This window comes from Sphaeramia orbicularis, chromosome 9 (genome assembly GCF_902148855.1).
Source record: "Sphaeramia orbicularis chromosome 9, fSphaOr1.1, whole genome shotgun sequence".
In the NCBI taxonomy this organism is placed as follows: domain Eukaryota; kingdom Metazoa; phylum Chordata; class Actinopteri; order Kurtiformes; family Apogonidae; genus Sphaeramia; species Sphaeramia orbicularis.
In genome coordinates, this window is record NC_043965.1 from 53,233,180 (window position 1) to 53,244,920 (window position 11,741).

Here is an 11,741-nt window from a genome sequence, read left to right on the forward strand (position 1 = left end):
ATGAAATGAAACAGGTTTTTACATTGAACAGAATTATGGATTTCTTATTGATATAATCCAAAAAAACTATCTAACACAGGAGATAGTCATTTTGGGATTTTATTGATGTAGAAATATTACATATTACGACTTTAATTCTTAGCTTAAACAAACATAGTGATTTTGATGCATGTCAAGTTGAGATCATCAAGAATGTTTTATATACAGTGCTTCTGCACTCTGGACATTCAGTTTGGCACCTTTGAGGATGATTTTATTGTATTTTTACTGACTTTTATGGTAGTTGCTTTTCTTTCCATTGTCTGGTATTTTTTATGCATGTTTTTTTCGTAATGTTAAGAGGGCAGAGAAAACAGAGAGTTAGTAATAAACAAGGAAAAACATGGAAAATCACTTTAAGAGTGGGTACGTGCAGTTTGAGCATCTTGACATTTACCACGACCGCATTAGTGTGTATAAGAAACAAACAAAGCTCCGGTGTCTTCTGAGGACTGAAACAAGACCTACCAAAGACCAGATTCCCAGACTGAGTGTGTCACAGTGTCACAGCATGAAGTAAAGTGATTGAAGTCCCTAAATGGCAAATGACACCTGCGTTACCCCAAACAAAATGCTACTGTGTGAACTATGCCTGTTGATAAGAGGACAGTGTAGGGGCTGGGGGTGGAGGTAGGAGTCAGTAAGTCAACAGTCCAGTTCACTCTGCTGACACGTTAAATCTCACACTTAGGGAGAGGGTATGGACTTCAGCAGATACTTATCAGTGGCAGTTAGTGCAGACAAACACTGTCACCTTCTTCTCAACACCTAACGGCTATCATTAAACATAAACACTTATCACACACAATGACACATTCATGGACACACACTGATAAGTCACAAACATTTTTTTATGTTACGCTTTTGTTAATGCTGAAGAGATTCCACACATGAGAAAAAATATACATATAAATATATACAGGGTGGGGAAGCAAAATTTACAATATTTTGAGGCAGGGATTGAAAGACAGTGTATGACCAGTTAGTTTATTGAAAGTCATGAGAATTTATTTGCCACAAGAAAATTGACATAATAGAAAATGTTTTTATTCTATGTGTCCTCCTTCTTTCTCAATAACTGCCTTCACACGCTTCTTGAAACTTGCGCAAGTGTTCCTCAAATATTCGGGTGACAACTTCTGCCATTCTTCTTTAATAGTATCTTCCAGACTTTCTGGTAATAGTTTTGCTCATAGTCATTCTCTTCTTTCCATTATAAACAGTCTTTATGGACACTCCAACTATTTTTGAAATCTCCTTTGGTGTGACGAGTGCATTCAGCAAATCACACACTCTTTGACGTTTGCTTTCCTGATTACTCATATGGGCAAAAGTTTCTGAAAAGGTATGGATAATAGTGTTAGGTATGATTATGACATCAATATATGTTTGGTTTCAAAACAATTGACGTAGTGCCTGCTGAGAAAAAACAACTAAATGTTCATTGCAAATTTTGCTTCCTCACCCTGTATATTTCTTTCTTGCCAATGTGTAGGGAGATTTTAAAAACAAACAAACAAACAAAACCAAACTCTTTACACCTAACAGTAAATACTTCTAAAACCAGTAAAATCTTTTTTTTTCCCTTACCCAAAACTTTTTATTAAAGTGCACATCATTGACCCATTCCAGTATGAAATCAATCAAGCAATCAGTCTTTATTTATATAGCACTTTTCATACATTGAGGATGTAGCAGAAAGTGCTTTACATATAAGTTTAAAAATCAGTACCCACCCCCACCCACACACACACACACACACAAGCACACATACACTTAAAAAGACTGACCGTTATTGAGTTATTGAGAAATATTATTGATCTAGACTAAAAGTCCTCAGCAGGTATTAATATTCAGTTCAGCTGAGTTTTATGACTTTACTGTCTCACCCGGGGCTTACAGTTGAAGAAAAATAAGAAAATTGGGCCAGTCTTTATGCAGCTGTTTGGAACGACAGCCATGTGTTAAAAAAAAAAAAAAAAACAGTTGCAAAATACTTCACAAAGACAACAGTATTCCCAACCCGATGGATTATCACCACAAATGTCTTGTTAACACTTTTTGAAGTCACACTGTGATTAAGCATCAGTTGTGTTTTTAAACTCTATATTTTTCTCAAAAAGGAGCAGAAGTTGAAAGTCAGTGGAACACTTTACAATACAGGGTGCAGGGTTTTTACAGGACAAGAAGCAGATGAAAATGTTCTTCTGAAAAAGAAATGGAAATCCCAAAGTAAAGCAGAAGTACATGGTAATACGGCAATATAAAACACAATAAATACATACATATAGAATCGAATAGAATCGAATCAAATAGAATAGAATAGAATAGAATAGAATAGAATAGAATAGAATAGAATAGAATAGAATAGAATAGAATAGAATAGACTTTATTTGTCATTTGCACAGATACATCGTTGTAAAGATACATTGGAATTCTTGTTTCTCATTTCCCTGAGACACGGAAAAAAAGACATGAACAAAAACAGAAACAAAACATAAACACAGCTAAAACATATAAAAACAGTTATTGCACAGACAGACACAAATACTAGTCATATAAAGAAATCATTGAACAGCAGCATCTTGAAACATCTCCACTACTTCTCCCAGGTTTCTGGTCAATCATCTTGTTCAAGCTTTAGTAACATTTTAAGAACATTTGTATTTTATATGTATATAATATTATATATTTATATTTTACACACAAAATTTGCTTTAAAAATGTGTTGTTGTTTTATTATATACTATATATGTGTGTGTGTGTGTGTGTGTGTGTGTGTGTGTGTGTGTGTGTGTATTACAGTTAGCTATGTTGTTTGTTTACAAAGTTTTGAAAATATAAACATGCTCAAAAATTCTGAAGCAAGAGTTGAGGGCTCTTGGCTAAAAATGTTATTTATTTATTTATTTACTTACTTACTTACTTACTTACTTACTTACTTACTTACTTACTTATTTTATTTTATTTATTTTTTTATTTTTTTTTTACAAAATTCAACATTTGAAAAAATTTCCAAAAGTGACTGGATATCTCCTTGCTTTGTATAAACGACCAGTTGACATTTTATACTTCGGTGAAAATGGAATAATAAGAATATTACAAGAATATATTTTTTTTTAAAATTCAGGGATGTCAAACTATTCATTAGAAATTAATAACAGCAAATAATAAATTGTTCATTCAGAATGAATATTTAAACCCATTTATTTGTGGTTTTAAAAACTTTTTAAGTGAAATAATATTGTCATTGGTGTCAAGTTATCATTTTTAACATTTTTATTTTTATACAAAATGAGCAAAAACAAATGTTTACCATGTTAATCAGGTAAGTTGTGGTTCTTTGTTATGCTAAGCTAAGCTACCTGCCTTTTCATTCACTTGGCATCAGTAAAAGCAAATAACAATATTCCTTGAAGTGTAAAACTATTTATTTTGTTTTAGACATAGGCATTAATTGACCAGAAATGGAAGTTACTACTCTGTATCATTTTTAGTCAGGTAACCTTATTTGTATGTTCTCATTTTGACAAACTGTCATTTTTGCAGTTTTTAATTATAACTGTAATTGTTTATAATTTGTAATTGTCAGTTGTACAGTTAGCACAATGTAGACCAGTAAGTTTAAGGGCTTAGTACGTTAGTTATGAAGCCAACATCTACATATTTACTGGCCAGATACAATGTTAGCATTAGTTAAAGCACATATGAATTTACTGAATGTCAAACTATTCCCTTCTTTAAAAAAACAAATGTATCAGTAGAAACACCACATGTAGATTTTTTTCATAATTTGAAAAGTAGCTTGTTAAACAATAATAACATAGAAATGGTGATTTTTTTTTTTTTTTTTTTGGAATGGGAATGAAAAAATGTATTTTTAGATATCTACTGTAGAACACACGCTATTGTTCTTTCTTGCTTGACCACATAACCATCAGCCCAGACCCGGGACTCTAAAATAATAACAGATCCATCATCTGGTCATGACACGTGTTTTCTGCAATAAAAGGATAAAGAAGTCAAGTGGGCTTTTGTCTTAACAAGCAGTGTAGCTCAGCTGCAGATTCACGTTGATGAAATGTGAACTTTTGTACCAGAAAAAAAAAGATTAGTGGTTCCTTTTTTTCCTTTAGGCTGTCTCTCATCTTGTTCATTATTGCACGGATCAGTGTTCTGCAGCTCATGTGAAACCCATGTTTGGGGCTGTCTTTCAGCATAGACACACACACACACACACACACACACACACACACTCAGTGAGAACCCATAACTCTGAAGAAATGGAGAAAAGCATCTTAAATGGATGAGGTGCTGCTGCCCACATTGATGGACTCATATCACGTTTCTACTTCTGAACACTTAGACTGTCTACATGTTCACTGTTACATTTACTTAATTTATGTGTTTTAGCATGGTTTGTATTTCTGTATAAATGCAACAACAAACAAGCACACAATATTTAGTTCATATCAAGTAAAAAGCGAGGTGTTTATTAGCATATGGTACTTTAAATGAATGTTGCAAATGAGAAATGAAGGCTGAAAACTTCCACTGCATACTACAATGTGTGCTGCAAAAATGCATTTAATAACTAAAAATAAAGCATGCCAGACTTCTTTTAATATGTGCTTAAAATAATTCTAAGACTCTACTTGTAAATGTGAAATCTATCCAGTACGTGATAACCAATTAGCTATTCAAAGTTTCTAGATTGAACTAATATCAGGAACATGTATTTAAAAATGCACTGCAAACTGAATATACATATCATACATATTTTTAATTTTAGTGGGCACAGACAAATTTAAACATGAACTACAAAAAGCTGGCTTATTTAGCAAGTACACTCAAGTGGATATTGTGTGTATTTTTACACCAAGAAATGACAGCATTGGTTATAATGCCCCTTTTTCTAATATGTCATTGTTCCTAAGGACCAGTTTCATTTAGGTTTATGAGGGAAAAAAATAATAACCTGCTTTTAGCCAATTTAGGACTAACTTCTGACCTAAACAATCTGTTCAGTTATGAATGGAAACTTAAGAAAGAAATTCAAGTTTTTTATGGAGAGAGTTCAGTCTTAAAAAGTTTATTGACATGAGAAAATCATTGGGATAATGTTTAAATACTCTCAACAATAAAGTTAATAAACATGCACATGTAAAATATAATATATACTGTACATTAATATTAGACTGTGGAAAATCATTTCTGGTGCAGTTAGTGCCTATGTGTTGATTTGGAGAGGTCCTACCCTGCCATCGTGCAACAGAGTAACAGAAGTTAATGGAATGCTCGGCTCATGGCAGGTGTGGGTCTTTTCAGAATAGCTTCCACCGAGAAGGACAGGGACTCGCTAGAGGCCATCTTTGTCACAGCAGGCTTTGACAGGAAGTCTTTGGCATACCTGTCTGTGATTTTAACACTCTGAATGTCTTTGGCAGAGCCTTCCCTGAATTTACGGGCTGCCTCTTCTAACAGCTCTTTGCAGTACGGAGAACTGTCGCCGTTGCCTTTTTCACTCAGCGAGTGTTGGATCAAAGAGTGAAAGGAGCCCAGTTTCTGCTTGTCCTTGCTCAGCTTGTTCAGAACTTGGCTGGAGTTTTGGGAGCTGTTGTGTGAGAATGCCTGTCCGAAGCTCTTCTTAGGGGGGGAGAAGGCCGAACACTCCCTTTGCCTCCCCTGACTGACGACAGAACCAGGATGTTTGAGCTCTGAAGAAGAGTCCTGTAGCACAGCGGCGGCAGCGGCTCGGGACCCTTCCAGCTTTGAGACCAGAGCAGCAGCTGCGTCCTGTTCCGGTGGCTGACTCTCGGCAGGCATCATCTTGGGCTCCCACACTGCTCCAGGCTTCATGTTCTGGACTGCTGTAGCATTGAACAGACACTGCTGGTATAGCAGGGCATCACCCAGGTTGGCAGCACCACGGGGCCACATCATGAAGCCTCCCCGTGATGGCTGCAGAGGGTAGTGGCGGTAGGTGGTGGCGACGCTCACATTGGATGAGATCAGCTCCACATTGGCTGATCCAGTAGGATACTGCATGGGCAGGTCCAGGCAATTGGGAGCCAGGAAGTTGCAGAGTTCTTTGGACTGCGACTCGGCAGGTGCTGTGGGCGAGTAGGCCGTCTTGTATGAGTTGTACTCGGCCGCGTGGTGGACCATGCTGTTGGGGAAAAGAAGTGAAGCGGACTGGCTGTCCATCAGCTCTCGCTCTTTGTACTCGCGTTCCAGCATGATGGTTTCCAGTTCCTTGTCTGCAAAGGCCCTTCTCTTCCTCATGCGATCACTCAGCGGAGGAGGCAGGGATGGGTTGGCTGCAAGAAATGAGTCCGACTGCACCGGACGGTATCCTGTCAGAAAGAGAGCAGCCATTGAATTTAAGGCTTAGAGCAGGCAGTGTGTTTTAGATTATAGCTCATGTCAAGCATGCACAGAGAAATGTTTATGACACCAAAAGCATGCATACCTGCAACATGATTATGAATAAATCAAACTTAAAGTGTTAATGGAGTAACAGACCCAAGCTATACCAGCACAGGAGGGCGACCACAGCTAAATGGGGAAAGGACCTTTAACAGCCACTGCTTTCACAGTGTCACTTATCTTAGTTACCTTCTAAGATGCTTTTAGCCAGCATGGTGGATGGTCGAATGTGTCGTTGATATATTGTCCTCCTCTCTGCCGGAATCTGTTTCCCAGATATCCCTTTCTTATCCTAAACAAATAGAGAAAACAACTTAAAACTTTGCCTTGAAGATGTTTTTTTTTCTTTATCCTAAAAGCAGAGAGTGATTTGTTTCAGATAAGGTTCACGTCACATCTGTGTTTGAAGAGTCTAAGTATCCCTTTTAAGCAATAATTTATTTACACATACAGATTTTTTTTTCTTTTTTTTTTTTTTTTTTTACAGAAATGGCTTCACAAACATTGCAAATAAACTAAGGAGTAAAAAGTCCAGACAGCATTCACAATGACTTGTTTTATAATACTTACTTGCTTATGTGATTTTATTTACAAATAATAAACACAATGAATATGAGCAGCAAAAAACTGACAAAACCGTTTGGACGCAGGCAGTAATTATAATTCAACACAAGCACAATGATCTGAGAAGATTTTAAATGTGGAAAGATTATGTGTGGAGAGATAAAACATCTGCGTTTCTTTCTGTAAATTTTGCTACAATAGGTAACACTGGTTTCTAATTTGTAGGGATTCCTAAATGATCTCACACCTTCAACAACCTAATTCATATTCATTCAGTGACACAAGCAGAGGGACACTGATCTGTATCTTGATCTGATCCACTAATTACTTAATGTAATTCATATTAAAGCCATATCCTTTACAAATAGTTAATGGTCACAAATTATTTTGTGAGTTAAAAGTACACCGATAACACTGATGGCTATCGACTGAAAAAAAATGTATACATGTCCTGCTTTGTTTAATGTGTATGATAAAATAAAATGCCATCTAATGTCTGTTCATACAAAAATACAATAAGTTAAAATGTAAATTCTCACTGGTCCATGTCATTATTCATCTTCAGGTTGTTTATAAAGTTCAACTGGATTTTTTTTCCCCCCAAGAGTTCTTCATCTGTCATCCAAGAGATTTCAGCAGTTCATTAAGATAAAACACCTTTAAATATCATTATTTTAGTTGTTAAATATCTGCACTAAGTTTCTGATTATTTGCACTTCAGATTGGATGCCAAACAGCTGTTTGTTGTCTGTACCTTTGCAATGACAAAACGGTTGACTCATCTAATCTAATTTTATCTGGAAATCCACACAAAACAGCAGCTTCGATGCTGCTAAAGTGGATAAGGAAATAAAATCATTTGGAGGCATGCAATTTAGCGCGTTCCAAATCTAAATGTCTTATGTGTGAAATGAGATTTGCACCAAAGATTGCCTATTTATTTGTTTTGATTTTATATTCCAGTATTTTCCCGTGTGAACCAATTTGTGGGCTGTCGATAACTAAAATCATTTGAATGCACCTCAGTTGTGTGAATGTGTCCCTTTAGCCCGGCTCAGACTGCAGTGTTCAGCCAGTCCACACACAGTCCCGGACCCTCCTCTTACCTCGGTGGCCTGCTGCCTCCTCAGCGCGACCTGCGCCGCCATCACCCGCTGCCTCTCCACCACCAGCAGGCAGTTGGCGCACTGACAGTCCCTCCAGCGGCAGAAGCGCTTGTGTCCCTTCAGGCAGGACACCACTCCGTGGTTGCGACAGCGGGCGCATTTCGGGGTCCGGCTCAGCTTCCTCTGGTCGCCGGAGCTCAGGCCGCTGGGGCCCGGCTTCCCGTCTTCCGCCTTGCCGCTGTCCGCGTCCTCCTCTGAGGCCGAAGCGACGGACGGACCGAGCGGTGCCGAGCCCGGGCGGCTCGAACAGTCCACCGTGTCGTCGCTCTCGGTCTCCAGGCTCTCCACGTCGATTTCAAACTCGCAACTGGCGGCGTCCGTCATGTCTGCCCTGTCCTCCTGTGGCTTTACCCCCCAGGTTAATTCTGCAAAGGAAATCCAAACAGACGGTTACACATGTGAACGGACTTGAATTAGAGCCCAGAGCCGCAAGAGAAGGCCGAGTCAGAAGAAAGTGAGTGTCAGATGTTCTGACAGAGCAGATCCACACGAACAAACGCATTCATTCATTAGACAAACTGGCTGCTATCGTTTAGACAAATAAACAAATACTTTGGCCTAATAACTTTCGTCCACCCTAAGAAAAATAACAGGCTAAATACTGTTTAAATGTAGGTTGTAGCTGACTATAGGCCTATTAGAACATTGGTTTTATTTCAAGGGTTAGCCATGAATGGCTTTAATATAATAATAAGTTCAGTAAATAAAGACTTAAAAAAGACGCAAAATGGTTTTAATCCTACTTCATGCACCTCCAGCAGCCAGTTATTTAAGGTGGAAAACCTTTATAACTTTACATCTGAAGAGAAAAGAAAGACGCAAAAAAAAAAAAACAAAAAAAAAAACAAAACCTTCAGCTAATGTTCAGTACATCCCAGCCTCATTAGACACGTCACGCGCGTCCTCCTCATTCGGATTAAATTGATGATACTTCTGTCAAAACGAACTAATCTCCGCCTATAAGTGGAAGGAGTTGTTTAATTGTTCTGCTTGTGTCCTTCCTCGTCAATAGCCCGGCTAATTCAGGATGTTAATTCAAACACTTCCTCTCCACTGTGACCTCGTCCACATCTCTTTTCTTCTCACCGCTGTAAACCAAATAAATCGCGAGAAAAATCGAGTTTACCTCCAGAGGTTGGCTCAGATGTCCAGTCCAGCCAAGTCGTGCTGAATCCCAGAATCAGACCGGGACCGGGTCCAGAGGAGCCCTGTAAGGATCTGGGCTGGTTTCAGGTGAGTTGGTGACAGACTGTTCGGTGCGTTGACAAAATCCAATTTTAATCTGAGGAGGAGACGCGGAGCGGCACTTCTATGAAGTCTTTGACTCTGCCGTCTCAGCCATCTGATTGGCTGCTTCTCCACGCACGCGGGAGCCATTGTGTGTGGGCGGAGCAGACCTCTCTGAGTTGACGTTCATTTGCGTACATTAGATTATATTTGCGTTTGTGGGATTTCACTTTTCAGGAGTAGTCCGAGGCACCGAGCAATAAACACCACATTTATTACAAGTTCGGCTACTTTTATTTAATTTATACACTGGTGCCAAACGAATGAACTAACACTTGTGGCTCTGGAGCCCTTTTTACCTTGTGGAACACGCCACTTACAAACGGCACGGCCTGCTTAACAGAGATGTGGAGATGAATTAGTAGCATAATATTAGCATATTAAAAGGTCCGCCTCTCATTCCCTATTTTTTTCTTAAAATCAGCGATATTGTTAAACACATTGGGTATGCCGAGTTCAATAGACAATATGTAAATTATATAGCCTACTGATTTGCAGTCAAATGGGTTTAGGATGCCCAGGCTTTCGTAAAAAAAAAAAAAAAAACCTCATGCTTCACAATGTACGCTTATGATGACTGTATCCTATTGTTTGCTAAGCCTAAATATTACGTATTATTGCAGCGGGAATGTAAAGGCTGCTGAAAGTAGGCTGCAGTCCAAAATTATTTAGGTCTATCTAAAATTTTTATAGTGCCAACAGGTTTTATCTGTCTGGAATTGACACGTAGCCTAGTGTAAAGACAGTAACATGCTTATTATTTTTATTTAATTTTTTCGTATTTCATAAAATATGTCTAAATATGTTCAAAATTACATTTCCAGTATTAAGTAACCTATTTTGTTCAACTTTATTTATGCCTATTTATTTATTTGTAATTTTTGATATGGGCCTCTAAGAATCTTAAGCAGCCTATAAGTAAATGAATAGAAAACAAGGCCCCAGTTTATTGGTGTAGTCTAAGCTGATTGTCATCATCAGGATCATACAGTAGCTGAGCTGTAGCTGTAGTCATGTCCTATGTGTATCTGAAGTGTTTAATGCATGTGTACAGACAGGTGAGAAACGTCCCGCAGGTTGTTACAGTCTGTCCTCAGGCCTGCCACAAGTGTTTACACAACAAATACACACAAGGAAAAACACAATGTCAGCATGCAGGAGAATTCCATCCATGACGGCAACAGCCTTTATGAACTGATCAGACAGCCACGGACAGTATAAACTAAATCCGATTTGTAATACCTGGAAATAAAGATTAGCCAAAAAACTTCTCATATTCATCTTGAATTGTATGTTTTGCGGTTGAAAGTGAAATACTATTTGTTGTTGCTGGCCTTTGTCCTTTTTTTTCCTTTCCATTTTTTATTTTTGAGATCCATGTCTGGGTGTGGCTGCAGCACTTCAGACATTTTCAAGAGGAATGTAACGACGACCTATACCGTGCTCTTTGTTTGACTTACTGACTGAATCCCGAGTGGCGAAAGACACGCAGGATTTACTCAGTGCCGTGCCCTTGTTCCGTGGTAACTGACAAAACGACAGCCTTTTGTTCGATTATGAGAAAAAAAAAAAAAACAACAGCAGGTTAAGTGTTAGGAACCCTGAATGGTAGGCTATTTTGAAATCGAAGTAAACAAAACTTTATAATAATAATAATAATAACCAATTATTATTATTATTATTATTATTATTATTATTATTATTATTATTATTAATAATAATAATAATAATAATAATAATAATAATAATACAATTTATGTTGTCATTTCCGCCAAAGTGTTGTATTGACGAAAAGCTGCTCTCCTAGGTCTGTGTAATATTTGACAGACAAAGTTCCATTTGCTCCAAAAACAGAGATAAAGAGAGAAACAACGAAAAAGTAATCGAAATTAAGGAAATTTATATAGCCTCATAACAAATTAAAATTACGATTAAAAAAACTCTTAAAGTGTAAATAGTAACAAGAAATCAAACAGTAGTAAACATAGGCTATAGTAGTCTATTTATATAATTAGTGCTCGTTAATAATCCATTTTCGGGAGTTTTATAGCCTGTTCTCAAATGTAGGTGAATGAGGCAGTGGGTTTGTGAAATAAAATTAGAGCCATTATCTCTCTCTCTCTCTCTCTCTCTCTCTCTCTCTCTCTCTCTCTCTCCATATATATATATATATATATATATATATATATATATATATATATATATATATATATATATATATATATATATATATATATATATATACATATATATACA

The 11,741-nt window shown here is 37.4% G+C and overlaps 1 protein-coding gene across 2 annotated transcripts; it reads right to left on the reverse strand.

Annotated features, from left to right (window-relative positions):
* Positions 1-5,115: 5,115 nt before the first annotated feature.
* Positions 5,116-9,514, reverse strand: LOC115425156 (doublesex- and mab-3-related transcription factor 2-like). 2 transcript variants are annotated; one of them, XM_030142524.1, is made up of 4 exons: positions 9,325-9,514; positions 8,139-8,563; positions 6,658-6,760; positions 5,116-6,395 (listed from the first exon to the last, which is right to left on the reverse strand). In XM_030142524.1, the coding sequence occupies exons 2-4, from the start codon at positions 8,520-8,522 to the stop codon at positions 5,326-5,328; spliced, it is 1,557 nt and encodes a 518-aa protein (XP_029998384.1). In that variant the 5' UTR covers positions 8,523-8,563; positions 9,325-9,514; the 3' UTR covers positions 5,116-5,325. The 2 variants fall into 2 exon arrangements, with proteins under 2 accessions (XP_029998384.1, XP_029998385.1); XM_030142525.1 differs by lacking the exon at positions 9,325-9,514 and adding an exon at positions 9,050-9,195.
* Between the last annotated feature and the right edge of the window lie 2,227 nt (positions 9,515-11,741).

Excerpts from the sequence above, each read along its gene's own strand:
- LOC115425156 (XM_030142524.1), bottom strand. The coding sequence starts at position 8,522 with ATGACGGACGCCGCCAGTTGCGAGTTTGAAATCGACGTGGAGAGCCTG. Across the intron at positions 6,761-8,138 it reads GGAGGCAGCAGGCCACCGAG|GATAAGAAAGGGATATCTGG; the intron begins GTAAGAGGAGGG and ends CTATTTGTTTAG. Across the intron at positions 6,396-6,657 it reads GGCTAAAAGCATCTTAGAAG|GATACCGTCCGGTGCAGTCG; the intron begins GTAACTAAGATA and ends TCTTTCTGACAG.